Source organism: Nelumbo lutea, chromosome 2 (genome assembly GCF_056320005.1).
Source record: "Nelumbo lutea isolate HS-2025 chromosome 2, American lotus-T2T, whole genome shotgun sequence".
Classification (NCBI taxonomy): domain Eukaryota; kingdom Viridiplantae; phylum Streptophyta; class Magnoliopsida; order Proteales; family Nelumbonaceae; genus Nelumbo; species Nelumbo lutea.
Genome location: NC_142685.1, coordinates 47570649 through 47592477, shown reverse-complemented (window position 1 = coordinate 47592477; position 21829 = coordinate 47570649). Strand labels below are relative to the sequence as shown.

General features: G+C 43.8%; 1 protein-coding gene and 1 long non-coding RNA gene across 2 annotated transcripts; one reads left to right on the top strand and one right to left on the bottom strand.

Moving 5' to 3' along the window:
* Nucleotides 1–13902: 13902 nt before the first annotated feature.
* On the top strand, nucleotides 13903–21031 carry LOC148870437 (inactive receptor-like serine/threonine-protein kinase At2g40270). Its single transcript, XM_088971207.1, has 9 exons — nucleotides 13903–14204; nucleotides 14286–14424; nucleotides 16741–16812; nucleotides 16933–17076; nucleotides 17168–17305; nucleotides 17748–18121; nucleotides 18607–18797; nucleotides 18888–19020; nucleotides 20145–21031. The coding sequence occupies exons 1-9, from the start codon at nucleotides 14096–14098 to the stop codon at nucleotides 20741–20743; spliced, it is 1899 nt and encodes a 632-aa protein (XP_088827333.1). The 5' UTR covers nucleotides 13903–14095; the 3' UTR covers nucleotides 20744–21031.
* Nucleotides 17874–21644, bottom strand: LOC148870436 (uncharacterized). The gene is made up of 2 exons (XR_016107524.1): nucleotides 21022–21644; nucleotides 17874–19780 (listed from the first exon to the last, which is right to left on the bottom strand). It is a non-coding gene; the product is annotated as an uncharacterized LOC148870436 (long non-coding RNA).
* Between the last annotated feature and the right edge of the window lie 185 nt (nucleotides 21645–21829).

Sequence of the window (21829 nt, the reverse complement as noted above, 5' to 3'; positions counted from 1 at the left end):
ATGAATGGTGATTTGGCCTGACCTCGTAACAGGGGGACACGTGGACACGGCTTGACTAACAGATGATAGCTCAGCGTGACCAGCCCGTAGCACAAAAATCTCGGGTATCCATCTACCCCGGGCTAAAGTGACCTTGACACAAGGCCACTCCAAAATGAGATCGCCTCAGTACCAGATCGCAACAAGAACACTTCGATGCAAATGTAAATCAGCCCTTTAATATCAAAATTAAACTTAGTGATTAACAGAATAAAACAGGTCTGAATAACTTTACAAGAGAAGAAGATGGCGAAGAGAAGAGGTAAGAGAAATGGAGTCGAATAATTCTCCATTCTCCTTTAACTCTATTTTATTAAGATCTAAAACTTTGATGATGACAAGAATGCCCTTAAGTGGGCGGCTAGCTTGGCAGTTACATAAAGAAAAATAAAACAAGAATAAATAACAGGCCCATTAAGTGTGGTCCATTCAGCCCAATCTCTTTACACTCCCCCTCAAGCTGAGCATAGATGTCAATCATGCCCAGCTTGCTTATATAGTGTGTCAATTTCCCCCTTGGAACTCCCTTGGTCAAGATATCAATCAGTTGCTCTTCTGATGTGATGAATTGTAAACAAACTTCTCTTAAAGAGACTCTTTCCCTTATGAAATGCCTATCAACCTCAATGTGCTTAGTTCTATCATGTTGAACAGGATTATGTGCAATGTTGATAGCAGCTTGGTTGTCACAATAGAGCATCATTGGTTTCTCGTAGTCCACCCTCAATTCCTCTAGAAGGGATCGTAGCCATAGTAATTCAGACACACCATGAGTCATTGCCATGTATTCTACTTCAGCTGAGGATCTAGCTAATACTGATTGTTTCTTACTCCTCCAAGACACAATATTCCCAGCAACTAGAGCACAATAACCAGAGGTGGACCTTCTATCATCAATACATCCTGCCCAATTTGCATCAGTAAAGGCTTCCAATTTCATGTGACCATGCTTAGCAAATAGAATACATTTCCCTGAAGTACCTTTCAAGTAGCATATAACCCTTTCTGCAGCAGCTAGATGAGTATCTCTAGGAGAATGCATAAACTGACTAATAACACTTACTTCATAGAAAATATCTGGCCGAGTCATGCAAAGGTATAACAACTTCCTAAGCAGTCTCTGAAACACTCCCTTATCAAACAAATGTTCACCATCTGTGGCAGAAAGCTTATGATTAGGATCAATGGGAGTGGAGATAAGTTTAGCTCCAAGTTTACCAGTTTTAGCAAGAAGATCAAGAACATTTTTGCTCTAAAATATAAAGATACCATCCTTAGACCGAGCAACTTCAATGCCCAAGAAATACCGAAGATCTCCCAAGTCTATGATTTTAAATTCAGAGTTGAGAAATCCTTTTAGTTTACCGGCCTCTTCAATGTCATTACCCGTGACCACAATGTCATCAACATAAACAATCAAGAAGGTCACCAGAGAGTCATTTCTCTTCAAGAACAATGCATGATCAAATTGTGTTTGAGTGTAGCCAAAGGAGACAAGAGCAGCCCGAAATCTCTCAAACCAAGCCCAAGGAGATTGTTTGAAACCATAAATAGATTCGTGTAGTTTACACACCTTGCCTTTCATTTTTTTTGCATACACTCCTGGAGGTAAAGACATATAGACCTCTTCATGCAGGTCTCCATTCAAGAAGGCATTTTTAACGTCAAATTGGTGTAGGGGCTAGTCAAAAGTAACTGCTAGAGAAACTAAAACCATGATTGAAGTCATCTTAGCTATAGGAGCAAATGTCTCAAGATAATCAATGTCATACATTTTGGTGTAACCCTTAGCAACCAACCGAGCCTTGAACCTCTCAACAGAGCCATCAAAGTGATACTTAATGGTAAACACCCATTTACAACCCAATGGTTCCTTCCCTTCCAGCAAGTCCACAATATCCCAGGTATGGTTCTTATGTAATGTATCAAGTTCAGTCATCATAGCATCCCTCCATTCAGCTTGAGATAATGCTTCCAGTACAGACCTGGGTATCATATGGGAAGAAATAGATGCAAGAAATGAGTAGTAGAAAGGGGAGAGAAGGTTGTAAGATAAGTGTTTGGAGATACAGTGGGTTATACACTTTCGCTTGCCCTTGCGAAAAGCAATAGGAAGGTCAAGGTCTGGGACAGTCAGAGATGGGTCAGTAGAGGGCTGACCTGTTTCTTCAGGAATGATGGGAGTGGCAAAATGCTCTTCTGAAGGAGTGGAAACAACCTACACATGTCTAAATCTCTGCCTTTGGTGCCACCTTTGGAGAGCAGGAGCAGAAGGAGGAGGAGGAGCAGGGATATCAGAGGTAGGTCCAGTGGAAGAGGTGAACACCCCATGATCGGACTCACAAGGGATGGAAAGAGGATAATGTTGGCTTATATGGGGCTGCATAGATTTAACTAACCATCCTATAACAGTATAGTTCTCTTGCATCCATTTTTCAAATTCACGATCCGTCTCTTCGAGTTTCACCTTACTACCTGTGAGATACCTAAATTTTCCTTTACTACAAACATAGATTTTTATAGACTGTGCCCAAGCAAGATAGTTCATCCCATCTAGCTTAATTGTATTAACACCGATCAAAATGGAATCTACTGAGGCAGGTCCAGAAACTGACACCTACTTGAACTCACTTCCGTATGTCTCCATTAATCAAATGAAAATCAAAGAACAGAAATTTTGACTATGTAAACTTACTTGAAGTCAAACCAGAACTCGGGTGCTCTTCCAAACCTGAACTGCCCTCCTTTCGCAGTCACACGACACCTTCCAAGCACAGAGTGCCACACCCGAGCTGCACCTTTCCTGGTAACCTCGAAAATCTCTAGTTGACTAGGGTTTCGGGCAGCAGCAGAACAACATCACTTCTTGGCAAAATCTAGCAAGAACTAAACTCTCCAAACCCTTCTACCAACTAGGCAAGTGATTTCTATACTATAGAGAACCTATCTCTCCATACACTCTTTTGATTTTAGAGTGTACAGGAATGAAGAAAAAAAAGGAAGAGGAACTAAACCCGCTCTGATACCAAGATGTAAATCAGTCCTTTAATATCAAGATTAAACTTAGTGATTAGCAGAATAAAACAGGTCTGAATAACTGTGCAAGAGAAGAAGATGGCGAAGAGAAGAGGTAAGAGAAGGAGCCGAATAATTCTACATTCTCCTCTAACCCTATTTTATTAAGATCTAAAAATTTGATGATGACAAGAATGCCCTTAAGTGGGCGGCCAGCTTGGCAGTTACATAAAGAAAAATAAAACAAGAATAAATAACAGACCCATTAAGTGTGGCCCATCAACATAAAATAAAAGATATTACAAGAGAGGATGTTAGGGCCCATTCAGCCCAGTCTCTTTACAGATGCTAATGCACTTCAACATTCACTCCAGTTCGGGATTTAAAGGCGTCAGCTCGGGGATACCGACGTGCCACTATGAGGGTCCTGAAAATCCCTCCGAGGGTTCTCGGATTTCACGGGATCACACCGCGTAACAGCTAGTGTTATCTCCCCTGACTAATTCGAGCGGACTCGATTAACCCTTATCAGTTGGCGACACTATCTCCCATTATCACGGAAACAGATCTCATCATGACGAGGATCCCAAAACTACTTCGCGAAACCCGCGAGGACTCCATTATATAAAGGCTCCACCCCCCGGGGGTGCAAGGTATGCGTGATTTTCCTACTCTCAAGCTCTCTACGTTCAAGCAATTTTAGCTTGCTACTAGCATACTAACTTAAGCATCGGAGCGACCTTGCCGGGTTAGCACCTCCAGGTTCTCTGATATCCTTGCAGGTTCAGTCCGTCGTCCGTCTAGAAGCCAAATCACCTCCAGGTGAGAGTAGCCAGATCACGCTAAATCAATTGGCGCCATCTGTGGGAAGCACTACGAGAAGCCTCTTTCCACCAAAAATCGAAAACTCATAATCAATGGCATCCTCCAGCAACGTAGGACAGAATGGTGAAATGAATGTCTCCGAGGGGCAACCTTAGATTCCAACTGTGTGCATCGATCAGTTTGTTGTACCGCTCTCCGCGGATGGGTCCCAACGTTGACTGTGCCTCAAGAAACTGTGCTAGTGAACGCCTCACTTCCTCTTGTAGTGGGCACAACTTTTGCTGAACCATCTGTGGTTCCCCTGGAGTCGGACACCATCAGCTCGATGACCTGGTACACTACATGCAGGCTATTCAAGCCCAAATGCAATAGGTCCAACAATTTCAACATTACCAGCAACAGGTCTTGCACCACATCTACCAGCAGTAGTTCCCACCGGTGTAGCAGAATCAACAGCCGATTCCACCTCGGCATTCGGCAGCACAATAGAACAAGTCTCGTCGTTAGAACACTCGCCCTCCTCACCGGGGAGAGACTCCCCAGATTCAAAATCCTCTTGGAAGCCAGGTCTCGTCTCGCGGCAAGAGGGAAAGGCAAGTTACTCCTCCTGCCTCGCAACAACTGAACAGGTCAGAAGACACTTAGCCCGCAAGAGCTACTTCACCTCGGCCCTCACAAGAGGAAGGTTCACTGGCAGGGAACCGGTTCGGGGTTCTGGCCATGGACTCCCGGCGAGGCCCCTCTGTTCATAGCAACTAGCGTCAGCAGTCCGAACCACTCCATGCCAGGACATTGCCCGACAACACTGAGGTCAGTAGCACCAACGCGGAGCCAGTCAAGAAGCAGCAAAGGCAGCATCCTAAGGCACACCGAACTCTAATTCCAAGCCAGCTCGCTGGACCTAGTCAGTCCGAATAGCCTAAAGGTAAAGAGGAGGCAAGCTCGGAAGCCACAAAGACCACTCCCCTCCTCTCTAGGTCATCTCCTTTGTCCTCCAATCTTCTGGCGACCCCGGTGCCGAAGGACTTCAAAGTGCCTCCACTGGATAAGTATGATGGGTCGTTCGACCCAAATGATCATGTAGACTCGTTCCAGTCCCAGATGCACCTAGCTGGGGTTGACGAATCCTGCATGTGTGTTGCCTTCTCTACGACCTTCAAAGGAGTAGCTCGCACATGGTACAGGAACCTTGCGCTAGGGACGATCAAGAGTTGGGCACAGTTTGTACAGATGTTCACCTCGCACTTCATCACCAGCAAGAAGTGCTCGAAGTCACAAGAAAGCCTCCTCATCATAGACCAGAGAGAAGGGGAGTCAATCCAAAACTACATCAAACGCTTCAACAACACCTGTTTGTAGATTCCTGACCTGGATCCCGCTGTAAGACTCACGAAAGCAAATAAGGGTATTATCCACAGGGAATTCAAGTGGCACGTAGTGGAAAACAAGCCCAAAGACATCACTGAATTCCTCAAGCTTGCCGATCATTTCATCGGGACCGAAGAGGAGATGAACCAGAAGAATGAAGCCCCAGCAGAGAAGAGAAAAAGAGAAGATGACAACCCGAACAATTGTGGCAACAAACGAAGGAAAAGCAAGTCCCCAACCGGGGAAGGAAATAAGTCAGATCGGCATTCCCAAACTCCTCCAATTGAAAGGATTAGCTACACCCACCTCAACGCGAAGCGGGGAGAAATTCTCATGGCGATCAAGGACGCCTCCTATGTGAAGTGGCCACCTCGGTTGAGGAGAGATCCCACCACTAGAAACAAAAATGTATATTGTCATTTCCATAAAGATCACGGTCATAGTACCGAGAATTGTAGAAATCTCCGCGACGAGATTGAAGAACTCATCCATTGCGGATACTTGAAAATCTTGTACAAAAAGAAAATAAAAATCAGACAGAACGGCAGGGGGAGCAAAGGAGAAATGCTCCCGAGTCCAGTAACAGACAGAGTGAGCAGCCTCAGTGACAGTTGCCGGAAGAGATACCGATCCACAGATTAATCAATATGATTACTGGTGGGTCCATCGTTGCGGGGTGCACCTCAGCAGTAGGGAAAGCCTCGGTTTGCGAATTAGAACATGAGGAGTAGAATCCACCAAAGCGACCTAGGCTCGAAGACCCTATATTGTTCACATAGGATGATGCGCGCGGGGTTCAGTATCCCCATGACGATACCCTGGTCATAAAGATGAGGATCAATGACTTCGAGGTGAAGCGAGTCCTGGTCAAGTCAGGCAGTTCAGCTGACATCCTATTCAAGGATCCCTTCGACAAGCTCTAGCTCCAGGAAGGCGATCTCAAGCCAACAGATAAACCCTTGGTGGGCTTCAGCGGAGAAGAGGTCAGACCGTTAGGGCGAGTCTCAATACCCGTAGAGGTCGGCACATGGCTCAACATCGCGAGGTTCGAGCATACATACCTGATGGTCGCAACTCCTTCCCGTATAACGCCATAGTAGGTCGGCCAATTATCCACGCACTTCGCGTAGTGGTTTCCACCTACTACTGGGCAACGAAGTTCCCTAAGGACTTTGAAGTAGGGGTAGTGCGAGGCGACCAGCTCGAGTCTCGCAAGTGCTATATCGCCGGCTGATATCGAGCTTGAGTGACCTATGGAGTATCCTGAGGAATGAGGTACGCCAACTGAAGAGACGGTCAATGTCCCGGTCTCAAGAGAAGATCCAGCCAGAACTCTCCAAATTGGTGCATCGATCGAGGAACCACTCTGTTCTCAGCTGGTAAGTTTTTTAATTGAAAATTTAGATGTATTTGCATGGTCCGCGACAAAGATGCCCGGAATAGATCCTAGAATCATAACTCACAAGTTGAACACTGATCCTTTAGTCAGGGCATTTAGATAGAAAAAAACACAACCTCGCCCCGGAGCGCGCTAGAGTATAGTTAACAAGGATATCGAGAAGCTCCTTGTAGTCGATTTCATCAGGGAGGTCTATTACCCGAGCTGGGTAGCCAACCCAGTTTTGGTAAAAAAGGCCAACGGTAAATGACGCATGTGCATTGATTATACTGACCAGAATTGAGCTTGCCCGAAGGATTGCTTCCCACTCCCTAAGATCGATCGTCTAGTGGACACGACCTCAGGGCACGAGTTGCTGAGTTTCCTGGATGCATACTCAGGATACAACCAGATCAGGATGGACCCTGTCAACGAAGAAAAAATGGCATTCATAACCAAACTAGGACTGTATTGTTACAAGGCCATGCCCTTTGGGCTAAAAAATGCCGGGGTGACCTTCCAAAGACTTGTAAACAGAATCTTTGGGTCGTTGATCGGAAATAAGGTTGAGTGCTATGTAGATGATATGGTTGTTAAGACCCAGTTTTCAAAATGTTTAATAAATGATTTACAATGTGTTTTTGAAATTTTGCGCAAGTATAATATGAAACTAAATCCTAACAAGTGTGTCTCCGTTGTCACATCGGGTAAATCCTAACAAGGCCATCCTAGATATGAGGCCACCCCGTAAATTGAAGGAGGTTTAGAGGTTGAATGGTCGTATAGCCATTCTGTGCCGCTTCATGTCTAAATCAGCAAATCGTTGCTTGCCTTTTTTCAAGGCAATTAAGAAAAGTAAAGACTTTGAATGGATCGAAGAGTGTCAGCTCGCCTTCGACGAGCTAAAAAATTACCTAGCTAGCATCCCGGTGCAGACCCGACCCGAGGAGGGAGACGCTTTAAAGTTGTACCTCTCCGCGAGTGATGAGGTACTCAGCTCGGAACTGATAAAGGAAGTAGATCGGGTCCAAGGACCTATCTACTATGTCAACAAAGTTTTGCAGGATGCCAAAACAAGGTACCCGGAGATCAAGAAACTGGCGTACCCGTTGGTCATAGCAACTCAGAAGCTTCATCCGTACTTCCAAGCCCACATCGGCGTCGTCCTCACCAACAAACTTCTGAGGCAAATCCTACTCAAGCTTGAGGTATCTGGCAGACTAACGAAGTGGGCCATCTAACTCAGCGAGTATGACATCCAGTACGAGCCTTAGACGGCGATTAAGGCCCAAGCCTTGGCCGATTTCGCTGCAGAATGTACCTTCAGCACCGTAGTCCCAGAATTGATCGAGCTCGAGCACAGAGAGGAAGCTTCAACCAGTGCGGCACCAGTCCCGGTTAGAGCAAGGCTGACTTGGGACGAGAAGCCCTGGATCCTCCATGTAGATGGCTCATCTAATCAACAAGGAAGCAGAGCCGGCATTATTCTGTACGGTCCAAACAAGGTGAAGCTGGAGTACGCACTTCGGTTTGAGTTCGTAGCATCTAATAACGAAGTGGAGTACAAAGCACTGATAGTCGGGCTCACTCTAGCGAATGAAGTACAAGCAAAACACATCGTCATCTATAGTGATTCCCAAGTCGTGGTCAACCAGGTCACCAGTGATTATGAAGCTCGCAACCCCACCATGGCTGCTTATCTAGCCAAGGTCCGAGAACGCTGAGCCAATGCCTTGTCCCGGTTAGCCAACACGAGCAGCAACACCATGAAGAACATGTATATAGAGAACCTACCTCGACTCAGCATTCTTGAGGGGGCAGAAGAGGTCGCTCCTGTTGCACAAGTAGAGCCGAGTTGGATTGACCCACTCGCGAGCTACCTGCTTCACGAGACCCTCCCTGCAGATCGCAACGCGGCCAGAAGGGTAGAGCGTCAGGCAACCAAGTATATCATGATAGACGGACGGCTGTACCGAATATCCTTTACGCTCCCCTACTTGCATTGCTTGCGACCCTTAGATGCCGAGCTCGTTCTCCGCGACACTCATGAAGGCCTGCGTGGCGGACACTTGAGGGGCAGGGCTCTCGCCCAGAAAGCGCTCCGGCAAGGGTACTGCTAGCCCACAATGAAGGCAAACGCACTCGAGCTTGTCAAGAAGTGCAATAAATGCCAAAGGCACACCAACATCCACCGTCGACCTGCTGTCGACCTGAAGTATCTCACCAGCCTGTGGCCCTTCGCATAGTGAGGAATCGACATTCTTGGCCCATTCCTGCCAGCGACAAGACAAAGGAGATTCCTAGAAGTAGCAGTAGATTACTTCACGAAGTTGGTTAAGGCGGAACCCCTAGCAACAATCACAGCCCTCAGTATACAAAACTTCTTTTGGAGGAATATAGTATGTCGTTTTGGGCTACCTCGGGTGCTTATTTCTGACAATGGTAAGCAATTCGAAGATATCAAGTTCCAGAGTTGGTGCGCCCTCAGGCAAAAGGGTAGGCAGAAGTCACGAACAAAGCTATACTCCATGGACTAAAGACCCGCTTAGCCCGAGCTAAGGGACTATGGATAGACAAGCTACCCAGTGTACTATGGGCTTACTGAACCACCATTAAGACCGTCACAGGTGAAACCCCCTTCAACCTCACCGATGGCATGGATGCGATAATCCCAACTGAGATCGAGGTGCCTACATTACGCTTGGAGGCATACAACGAAGACACAAACAATGATGAGCTCCGTACCAACCTCGACCTGGTGGAAGAAGTACGGGACCTAGCGTACATTCAAACTGTAGCCTACCAACAAAGGTTGGCTCGGTACTGTAACGCTCAGGTCAAGAAACGGAACTTCCGTGTCGGCGACCTGGTCCTCAGGAAAGTCATGGTACCTGAGGTCGATGTTCGTAAGCTTGGACCGAACTGGGAAGGCCCCTACCGAGTGAGACGGGTACTCGGGGAAGGTACATATGAGCTCAAAACCTTAGAAGGAAAACAAGTACCTCGAGCGTGGAACATCGGCAACCTAAGGCGATACTACCTGTGATTGCTGAACTAGAGAGAGGACTACGAGTCACTCCCAGAAGTCCAAGGACTAAAGTGCCGAGCTGATAAAAGACCTCGGCGCTATGATAAGTCCCAATCGCCTCTTCGGCATGGGCAAAACCAAGAGCAGACTGTGAGTCGCTCTCAAAGCCTAAGGGTTAAGGTGTCGAGCTGACAAAAGACCTCGACACCTCAAAAATCCCAGTCGCCTCCTCGGCATGGGCAGACACGACCTAATCTCCTCTTCGGCATGGGCAACTCATTTCATGACTAAGGTATAGACAGCTCGAGTATAAACCCTACGATGTCTAACCCACCTCGGCATACAATGAAAAAATTGAATCCCAGCAAAGGGACAACTAACCTCAACAAGTAACCCACACGTAGACAGGTCAGGTACCCTACGATGTCCACGCACCTCGGGTACATCGTGTGAAGTTACCCCTATTTGTAGTCCAGCTCGGAAGCTCGACAGTTTGGGGTAACCTATACTTATTTGGTTAGTTCAACCAGTTAGAGAATTATTTGCACAACTTTTGGAAAAAAAGTGTATTTCATTGATGTGAAGAGCTCGCTAAAAAAAAGAAAAAAAAAGAGAAAATTCTCTACTCTAAGCCGAGCTAGTAGGCCCGGGATTTACAAGGAAGACTTAATGCTCTTCGCCCTCAACCGAGGCCTCGGTAGGAGGATCAACCCTTTTGTCATCACCGGCCTCTCTGATGTCAAGTGACTCGCCGTCAGTCTCTACCTCAATGTCTGGGTCTTTGGCGGCTTCGATGGCCATTTCATTTGTAACCCTCGAGGTGGTGATAGCGCTTAGATCAAACTGTGGGAACTCGCGCCTAGTCAGCCACCTACTAAGCTTGAAGCCCATACGGTAACCTTCCATCCCGGTTTCCATTAGCACTCCTTGGAACTCCTTCGAGCTCTTGTACTCTTCGACGGCCTTTGCTTTGGATTCTTCCACTGCCTGAAGGAGTACCTCGGTTCGTTCCTTGACATGAGCCTTGAGGTTTTCCACCTCCCGCTCTAGCGCTGCCTTCTTGGACATTAGCAATGAAATGAGCTCCTTTTGAGCCCGGGCATCATTCTTCAGCTAGTTGATATTGTTATGGGCCAGATTCAGCTCAACGTGAGCTTCACAAGACGAGGACTCGACCGCAAGAGCCCGCTTCAAGTGTAACTCGGATTGGTATGTCAGAGCGTGCACAACGGAGTTCACCTGCCAAGAGAACCACAGTTAGTATTAGAAAAGTCTTAAGCACGGAATTGAAGAAGTCAAGACAAAACTTACCACCATGCAGTGAGTAGCCACTCAAGCTCCGAGCTGAGCGACCAATAGTTTGGCCCAGCAAGCGACCTCCTCAGCATACATCACGCTTTTGCTCTTGAGAAGGCTATATTTCAGAGTCAAGATGCTCTGAACTGCTTCCTCACTGCCCGAAGATGCGGCGGTTGCAGGAGCAGGCTCCGAAGATGCCTCCTCGGGTGCGTGAGGTAGGGAGGCCTCCCTGGTTCCTCCTCGATCAGATTAATCACCGGAGGTTACACATTGGGGGGATGGTTCAGACTTAAGCACGGTAGCCTGCGGTTACTCGACGTAAGCTCTTTTGGCAGCTCGCTTCTTCTTCCCCTTCATCCGGCTAAAGAGTTGATTTGCAGCGAGCTTCATGGAAGCTGCAACAAAAGCAGAATGTTAGCAACGTTATTAGAAATAAAGTAGAAACACAAATAGAGACGACCTAACAGGACTCAGGCTAGTCTGCACGAGCTTGTCTTCAACCACATAGTTCGCGAAGTTGAGGTCAAGCTCCGCCCAAGGTTGGAGCACTTCCCTTGTTTTCAGGTCCAGTCTGACACCGGGATCTTGAATGGCTGGCCTCCAAAGGGTTGGGAAGGGCCATGCCTATGCTCGGGATGGACACAGGAGGCGTTCTTCTTGATAGACAGGATCAAAGAGAAGATATAAAGGTCAAGGGGCAGGTTATAGTCACAAAAAAGCAAGATGGTCCCAACTACGTTGTGGATTGAGTTCGGGTGCAATTGGTTTATAGTAATGTTAAAGAGCTTCAAGACTTCTACGATCAAGGGGTGCAATGGAAGACGAAGACCAGCTACGAGCTGCTCCTCAAAGATCACGATCTCATTGTGATCATGTTCCCAGGGGAAGTTGCCTAGCGAAAGACTATAAATGAGGTCGTTCGGGAGGTTGTACTGAGCTATCAAGGCCTAGAGCCTGTCCGTTGTCATTGTCGATGGGCCGAAGTTGTTCGGCACCCAACCTCGGTGCGAGGGGGATGCCAGATTACCATAGGCCTCTCGCACCTCAGGAGGGCGATGGACCATACTCGAAGTAACTTCGGTATGACTATTGACCTGGGCCAAGGCACCCACCTCAGCCTCATCTAGAAGACTATCGAAACTAAAACTAGACATGAAAAAGAAACTAAATCGAAGAGGAGAGCTAGCGAAGACTCACCAAGGAGGAAGACCGAACTGAGAAAGGAATACCACACAGAAAGACCCGAGCTAAGGAGCTTGAACGCGACCTCAGACCGAAGGCTAGTGAACTTATGGCAAAGAGAATGAGTCTCGGGTCCCCCTATTTATAGCCACTGTATCGAAGAATCAACGGTCAAGATCAAAGAGATCTGACAGCTCCTAAGAAAACCGGTTGCGCGACCCCCGAGGTTGAAATCGGTTTAGCGTGTTATTTGACATTCGCGGAGTTTGTAGATCGCGTGACATCCGTGCGTAAACCAGGCGCGACCCGGGTTATTCTTGGTTGAGCTGAGTAGCCAAACTGGTTCGACCAACGATTCATCCAATGAAGCGGCCTGGACCTCGAGCCAAATCCACTTGTCACATCATGAACTCCCGCACCAGGATTGGACCCCTAACTCGGGGAGTGGGGGGCAATTGATGAAGGGTGATTTGGCCTGACCTCGTAACAGGGGGACATGTGGACATGGCCTGACTAACAGATGACAGTTCAGTGTGACTAGCCCACATCACAACAGTCTCAGGTACCCATCTACCCTGGGCTAAAGTGACCTCGGGACAAGGTCACCTCGAAATGAGATCGCCTCGGTACCAGATCGCAACAAGAACACTTCGATGCCAAGGCACTTCGGCATTCACACCAGTTCAGGACTTAAAGGCGTCAGCTCGGGGATACCGACGTGCCACTGTGAGGGTCCCAAAAATCCCTCTGATGGTTCCCAGACTTCACGAGATCACACCGCGTAACAGCCAGTGTTATCTCCCCCAACCGATTCGGGCAGACTCGATAAGCCCTATCAGTTGGCGGCACTATCTCCCATTATCATGGAAACGGATCTCATCATGATGAGGATCCCAGAACTACTTTGCGAAACCCGCGAGGACTCCATTATATAAAGGCTCCACCCCCCGGGGTGCAAGGTATGCGTGATTTTCCTGATCTCAAGCTCTCTACTTTCAAGCAATTTTAGCTCGCTACTAGCTTACTAACTTAAGCATCGGAGCAACCTCACCAGGTTAGCACCTCCGGGATCTTTGATATCCTTGCAGGTTCAATCCACTGTTCATCTGAAAGCCAAATCATCTCCAGCTAGGAGCAGCCAGATCGCGATAAATCAAAACGCATAAGAGGTGAGGTGAGGTTTCATCATCTTTCTCTTCATTTTTTTTTTTTTGGGGGGGGGGGGTTGGTGGGGGGCAATAGACACGTATACCGAAAGAAGAATGTTTTTAAAAGAGGAAACATCCGATTAGCGGGTCAAACCACTCTTTTATCTATAGTCTATCAAAGTTTATCCCAGTTTGTAGACTGGTTTGAGCAAATACAATCATGGATTGGGTTTCTAGTTTTCTACCCAAAATACTCATGGATCGGATATCTGCTCATTGATCGCACCCGAAACTCAACGTATCACTTATGCCAGAACCGGAACGCTTCGTAAATCGGCGTTACGTTCACGGGACGCTCCCCTAACTTGTAACCTGGGTCTATGTTTTTTAATTTTGAGCAGTGTACTCAGTCACAGTCAGTAATCACTAATTCACTAACTACACTTCTTTTTTTTTTTTTTTGTGTGTGTGTGTGGTGAGGGTGGGGCGGCGGTAGAAACCAGAAAGCCGCTACTGTTTTTTTAACCTCTCTATCTTTATTTATACAAACAAGACCTTACTTTCTTTCTTTTTAGTTGTACATTTCGGTAATATAGAAAAAAAAAAAAAGCCAACAAAACGCGTTTTCAAAATTTCAACGCTACTGGTCCAGCAAAATTTGCAGACACGCGAAAGAGCTTCTTCCACCCCTCCCCTCCCCTCCCCTCCATTTTCCTCCAAAATCCGAAACTTAGCTTATTCGCAATTGAGCTATTGTTTGATCAATATTTAGTTGGATTTTAGGCTTCTTTCCTTGTTCAAATTTTTATTCCGATGGACGGAAAATGCAGATTCAATCAGTTAAGGATTCGCATGGCGTTGACTTTAGCGATGCTATTGTTGTATCAAAATTCGGATTTCTGTTGGTGTCTCAACGCAGAAGGCATGTGGTTTAGCAATTCTTTTTGATTTTGCAGTTGCGGGGTTGGAAAGACTGAGCTTTACTCAATTAATTTGCATGCAGGGTGGGCACTTTTGCGATTTCGGGAAGATGTGGTGAGCGATCCTTTTGGAGCGCTGTCGAATTGGAACGACGATGACGGACTCGACGACCCGTGTTTGTGGTTCGGCGTCGAGTGCTCGGAGGGAAAAGTTGTGGTCCTGTAAGTGATTCTGCCTCTAAATTGGGATCCTATAATTACTGGAAGATTTCGTTTTGCGCATCTTCTCCATGGTGCTTATTAATTGTTCTGCATACTGCTCGAATGATTTTCTTTTTTCTTTTAAATCTCAAGTTTGGGTTGTAGCTATTTGAGCTTAGTAGCAATCAGGTAACCACTAAACAGTTTCTTTCGACTCTGGTCATGAGTTTTGCGTCGGAAATTCATACATCTTCATTAACTCATACGATAAATGGATTCTGAATATTGTTCCACTTATTTCCTTAATTTTCTAGCTTGACTTTTTCCTCGTACAACTTGAAGCTGTAATATGAGAGAAACAGAAACAGAATGATTTTATTTTTTTGGTGAAATTCCTTTGAAGAACTTCCCCTCAACTTTATTCTGTTTCTCTCGTGTTCTATCGAACCAAACACAGCAGCTGCATACAGTGTAAATTATTCTTCAACATTTGGGAATACGATAGAGAGTCGAAGTATATGTTCTGCTAGCTTTAGCTTTAAGATCCATTAAACCATAGGTCCATAGCGCATGAGTTGAAACCTGAAAAAATAATCGCTAGATTGTTACTTTGTTAGGTGGTCTCTAGTCATGTTTGCGCAGTAACTGATGATGGTAACATAGAGCCTAGTGCTTCAGAAAATTAATGCAGAAACCCGGTGGAGTTGCTGTTATTATTTGATTAGTTGGCATAAATAAATATAATTTGGTCATGCAATCTGAAGTCTCGTTCTTCATTCTTCAATGTTTCATTTCTTCGTTTTTTTCCTTCTTTGGTGGTGGGGGGTGCCGAGAAAAATACAGAGTCGTGAACAAATTGCCAGACCTCCAGGAATTTATTTGAGATTTCCCCATTAAAAAGTTATTTAAGCTCAATTTGGAAGGAGTACAGTTGCTAATCCTGAAAAGCAATGGGACATTTTGGTGGTGTTTGGTTCTATTTCCATTTCTTCATTGCGCTTTCTCAGAAAATGACAATGCAATGGTCCGGTGTTTTCTCATAAAACCAACGTTTTAAAAAACAATTCAGAAATAGAATCGTTCTCGCCACTGCTTTCTGGGTTGATGGTCCGATCATCTGGTTCGAACGAATGATTCACTCTCACAAATAAATTATAAATAAAAAAGTCAAAACTGTTGAACGGGTTCGACTGCCCGAATCAATGGATTATTAATTTTTTCGACGGTTTTAGCCAAAAATCAGATTTAGAATAAAACAGAACCGGTAGTCTGAATGATTTTCAGGCCAAACGGTCCGACCATCCGAATCAATGGCAATTCGAAAACCTTGCATAAAACAGCAATATTTGGTTTCAGAACCATGTCAGAACCATGCTTTCTAATTGTTTAATGAGGCATTTTGCAGTCATGTAGTATCAATGGCAGTAAGGAGTAAGGACGTGTCCTAACTCCTAACCAACAGTCCATATTGCCATTGCAAATCCATATTTATATGACTTAAGATGCCATTTTACCAGCCTATAATGCATCAGGAATCCCAATTATGTGTAATAGGGTCGCTCATAAAATTGCAAAATTTGCATTTAATCTATCCTGGTTCAATACGTGGTCCATTGTTCTTCAATTTTTGAGTCTGTATTAGTAATGGACGGTTGAGCAGTTGATGAATAAACAACCGGTTTATTGGATCTTTTCCGGTTAACATTGAAATTAGGAAATTAATGAAAAACAAGTAGTACCATGTGGGTAAATAGGCAAAGGCTGCGAGGTTAACTTAAGTTATTATACTTAAGGTTCATAATATCGATATACCCGATATGCCGGTAGGGGCATATCAGGCAATTTTGGTAACTTTTTTTTTCAATTTTTTTTATTTTTTTCAAAACCAGTTCAGGGGACTAGTTTGAGACTCCTCCACCCCCTGAACCAGTCAGACCCCGATACATCCACTGTAAGGGCATATCGGAGAGGTCCCGGAATGATACATAACAGTTTTTTGATCCTACATTTTTGTGTCTTGTACTTATATAAATCTACGAATTATAAAAATAATATTAGAAATCAAAATGCTTAATACAAGTAAAACATTATTTATGTGAGACATGCCCATGATTCCTACATTTTTGGGATTCACCAAGTTGCACTCCCAAAAACATGTCAGATCCCGTGCCTGTGTCCATGTAAACTAAGAGATGGTAGTAAAATAGTAAAGAAACAACCACAGAAGTTCTAGTAGTAACAATTAATTAAAAATTAGTACTAACTTTAATAACAACACATTTATTTCTCATGTTTGTGTTTTTACCGTTGCTGAAGTCAGAATTATTTTATTTGCAGGAATTTAAGAGATCTTTGCCTCAGAGGAACGTTGTCACCTGAAATCAGGAAACTTATTCACATAAAGTCTATGTAAGAACATGTTTGTCAAAGACCTGGTCCTCAAAGTACTTTATAAATCTGTCTTTTATATTATCTGAGAACCTTGTCTTCCATACTATAAATTGTTTCAATTCTTCTTGCTCTTTGCAGTGTTTTGCGCAATAATTCATTCTTTGGCATCGTTCCTAAAGAGATTGGAGAATTGAAGGAGCTGGAGTTGTTGGACTTGGGATATAACAACTTCAGCGGGACACTTCCAACCAACCTTGGCAATAACCTTTCCCTGTCTATCCTGTGAGTTGCAGCTGTTGACGAGCTAACTTTCTGTTAATCTCCTCTTTTATGATGTCTTTTTGCTGATATAATCTTATTATTTATATTGCAGACTCCTTGATAATAACAAGTTCCTAGGTGCCACTCCTGAACTTCATGAGCTTAATATGCTTTCTGAACTTCAAATAGATGAGAACCTGCTGAGCAATGCTGCACAAGGAATATCCTGCAACAGAAGAACTATTCCATGGTAAGATTATATTTTGAGTGCCATCAATCTGTATGATCTTCCACTTAATACATTTGAAGTGGGCTATGTAGATAGTTCACTACTAATTATTGTCATCCGCACTTTGGGTGTTTGAGACCATAATCCCATGAATCATACATTGGAAATCATTTTATAAGGAAAATAGTTAGAGAGAAACCATTGAATGAGTGTAACATCAGCATACCACTCTTTTGACTCATCATAAAGAACATTATAGCCCAACAAAAAATTCTTAGATCAATAAGATTTTGATCAAGTTCTCTTTGTTGGCTTCCATTGGGTGGTAGGTTCAGAAGACCTGCACATGTACCAGATGTATTAAATGAGAACATTTCATATCTTGTATTCTTTCAAAAGATCTCTTCTGCACTGGAACTGAAATAGAACATGGTATCATACAAACTACTGTTATGTCTTGTAGGAATTCTGTCCAAGCTAGACATTATGCTCAAAGGAGGCTGCTGACAGGTCCAATTCCACACAAGAAACATACAAAAGAACCATCTGTTGATAATAAGGGATCACCTTCTCCATCACCTTCTCCATCACTTTTGCCATCGCCCTCTCCTAAAGTCATAGCTCCATCTCCATCTGCACCACCACCAGCCAATAATGTGCAACTGTGGTCTTCATCAGAAAATCCTAAATTTCTTATTTGGTTGGGAGCTTCAGGAGCTGCCTTTTTCCTTTGTCTTTTAGTCATTGGAATTCTATATTGTCGAAGAAATAAGGTGGTTACAGTCAAACCTTGGTCGACAGGGTTAAGCGGGCAGCTTCAGAAAGCATTTATAACAGGTGAAGGTCATTCTTCACTTTTTCCATGTAAATGAATTACTGTGTGTGTTTTATAATTTTAGCAATATAATGACACAGTTTAAACAAAGGGCAAAGTAGAATAGGCATGCCTGGATGCATAACAGACAAGCTATGTGGTCAGACCCATCATTTAATTGGTCCCAACCATGCAATATTCTTGGGTAGGAAAGAACCCAGTCAACCAGTGACAACCTTCTATTCCTTGATATTTTTGAAGGAAAGCTATTTATGTTTCTAATGCCCCATTTTACCTTAATAGATTGGATGGTTGTGACAACATGATTTTGGTCTATTTATATTCCTTGACAAGAACAATGGAACAATGAATCTAAACCTCCCTTAATAGTAATGGAAAGTAGAAGAAAGGGATCATGTTTTTCAGATCCTCTTAAGGCTCCTGCAAATATTCCTTCTATGCTGTAATTAGCTTGTAGTTCTATATTCCTGATGTTTCCATATTTCAGGTGTGCCAAAGCTTAAGAGGTCAGAGCTTGAAACAGCTTGTGAAGATTTTAGTAATATTATAGATTCTTCACCAGAAGGCACAATGTACAAAGGAACGCTGTCCAGTGGAGTTGAAATAGCAGTGATTAGTATTGCCTTGACATCTGCCAAGGATTGGTCAAAGAATTTTGAATGTCAGTTCAGGAAGAAGGTAATTATGAAACAAACTTCAATGAACATTTTTATGTGCCCATTATTTATTCCAACAGTTCCCAACTATTTTCTTGTATTATGATTCCAGATAGACACAATGTCGAAAGTGAACCATAAGAATTTTGTGAACCTTCTTGGGTATTGTGAGGAAGAGGAACCTTTTACAAGAATGATGGTTTTTGAGTATGCACCAAATGGAACACTTTTTGAGCATCTACACAGTAAGTAACTTACTCTTAGACCCAATATTTCTGTAGCAACATCTTAAACTTAATGAAGAAACCATCCAGTACCTTGATCATACTTCAGTTAATTTCTGGATCAGCCTATATTTTGACTTTTGAGAAGAAATAATGAGTATCATTGAGAATATTAGGATTCTATAAACATACCTTTCCAAACTGAGCTGATCAATTCAACCTACCAGAATAGCATGTGTAGTTTTCAGAAAAAAGATTATGCATCAGCTTTGCAGTATTAGAATATTATTTATTTGTGGGTGAAGATCTGATACTATAGTCTGTTGTGGGTCCACGGGGAGAACCTCTAGCTTCCCCTTGCGCCTTCCCTTGCGTGCAGACCCAACTGTGGCAACCGAATGGGTGATTTGTCCAAGAGATCACCCGAACTCTCTTCACTCTTCTCTTAACTGGAAAACTGAATGCCTTTATTCCCAATTCACAGCTCCTTAAATAGGAGATTACAAGAGGTGACTCCTTATTCAATTCGGCTATGCCGGGGCAATCCAACTTCAAATCAAACTCCTACTTCTAAAACAGACTCCTACTAAGAACAGAACTTAACTCCTATCTTTAACAGATAAGTAAGAACAGAACTGGATAAAGTAAGCTAATGGAGAGCTGGCAAGATAAACTGACGTGGCCAGATAAGTTACTGTGTGGGTCCTCCTCACTGCTGCTGCCGGTGGTGGCGGTATGTCTTTCCCACGAATGCATCCATAACATAGTCTCACCATCGAACCTGCCAGAAATATGTATATGTATATATTAAATAAAGTAAAATGACTAGATCCTATCGTAAAGAATTGTAGTGTCATGATTCAGATCTAGATATTGAAGTTCAACCAGTTACAGATCCACCAACCATACAACTCAAACTAACCTTTTTCTCTTTTTAGAATATATGAAGTATCGCAGACCATCTTGGCATGAATCAAGAGATATGGGCAAGATAAGCAAGTTTCTATCTTAAAAAATAAATTATGCAGATAATCCTATATCCAGCTCCGACCCTTTTATTAATCATTAATTAGGTCATGACTTAGTGGAGCCTATTTATGGTTCCTATTACTTTTCCTGATATGAATTTTGTTGGTATCTTGCAGTAAAAGAATCAGAACATTTGGACTGGGGGACAAGGCTGAGGATCGCAATGGGAATGGCATACTGCCTTGAATACATGCACCAACTCAGCCCGCCTTTGATCCTTTGGAATCTGAACTCATCTGTTGTTTATCTGACTGAAGATTATGCAGCCAAAATCTCAGATTTTGGTCTATGGAATGATATAGCTGCTTCTAACATGGGATCGACCACCATGGATATCCCTGAAACTTTATCTTCCAATCTAGAGAATAATATTTACACATTTGGTTTGACTTTGTTGGAGATGATAACAGGTAGACTCCCATACTCGGTGGACAACATTTCACTTATAGACTGGGCATCAGTTTACTTCAGAGGGGAGCAGCCCCTTAAAGGAATGGTGGATCCGACTCTGAAATCCTTCCAAGAGGAGGAACTCAAGAAATTATTGAACGTGATAAGATGTTGTGTCCATCTTGACCCCAAGCAGAGACCGACAATGAGAGAGGTTACAGCTCAATTAAGAGAAATTACAGCAATGGGACCTGATAGGGCAACGCCTAAACTATCTCTTCTTTGGTGGGCGGAGCTTGAGATTCAATCTACTGAAGCAAGCTAATAGGTCGAAAATGAATTGAGAATGTAGTGAAACCCTGCATTAACCTTTTGTTTTTTCTTTGGCACACATAATCAGTTGTGTGTAGATCGGTACTTGTATCCAGTGTCAGATGATGGAATGGTCTTTTGTATATAACAGGAGAATGCCTGTGTTTTTTCTTAAAAAAATGTTTTTGTTTATGAAGTTGGAATGAAAATTCACAATGATAGTAATGATAGAATACTCTATAAAAAATTACCTTTTATGAGATTATAAAAAAGATAATGCAAAGGAAGTACATGATGTATAAAACCTTCCGGCAGCGGGTTCTGTGTATCTAGCTCTGTTTAGCCTTGTAATCTAACCGGCAAATCTTCTTACGCCGTGTAGGCCGCATTACTCGGACGATTTTAGGGTGCTGGTGCTACTCCCTGCACCTGACCCTCTGCAAAAACCTCATTGAATTCGTGAATCGGATTGTTTCTTCCTCCATAGCTCCGGTGCATTAAAGCCCTCATTGTTGTGCTCTAGGGTTTTTGGCTTATGGAAGGACTCTGAAACAGTCCTATACACAGGGATGGACCCATTTAACACATAGAGACCGATTGAAACTGACTTCCACAGATATTTGTAAAGATCTTGTCTTCCAACGGATGGCATGCGTATAGGAACTTGAACTTTACTGAAAAGGAAAATCTCGTGTATTGTTGATGTCCAACATTTGAGGTTCGACTGGCTTAAAGATTGGGTACAGTAATGAAGATAGAGATACTCGTGAGGAGTCCGCATCTGCTAGTCCCTTTTATCATTGTTTTTGAAAATAGGTTTGTTAATGGGGTTTCCGATCCTTGCCGTTCAACGTTGTAGTTTGCCAGCGTTTCAGTCCAGCACCGGAGTGGCCATTTGAATAGACGAACAGGGCAAGTAAATTTTGAAAATAAAGAAACTTTATATCGTGTTTTTTTTTTTCGAAAAAATAGTATCTTTTTGCAATCACATTCTCTCCCGATTGACTGTAATCTTATTGACGTGTCGGCATTTGAATGGAATCGAAGGGTGTGAGTCCGGATCAATAGAATTTGAACATATCCCTCGTTCACTTGGAGC

Bases quoted from the DNA above. Each gene is read 5' to 3' on its own strand.
- LOC148870437 (XM_088971207.1), top strand. From the start codon at position 14,096: ATGGACGGAAAATGCAGATTCAATCAGTTAAGGATTCGCATGGCGTTG. The intron at 14,425-16,740 runs GTAAGTGATTCT...TTTTATTTGCAG, and splicing joins GAGGGAAAAGTTGTGGTCCT to GAATTTAAGAGATCTTTGCC. The intron at 17,306-17,747 runs GTAAGATTATAT...TATGTCTTGTAG, and splicing joins AACAGAAGAACTATTCCATG to GAATTCTGTCCAAGCTAGAC.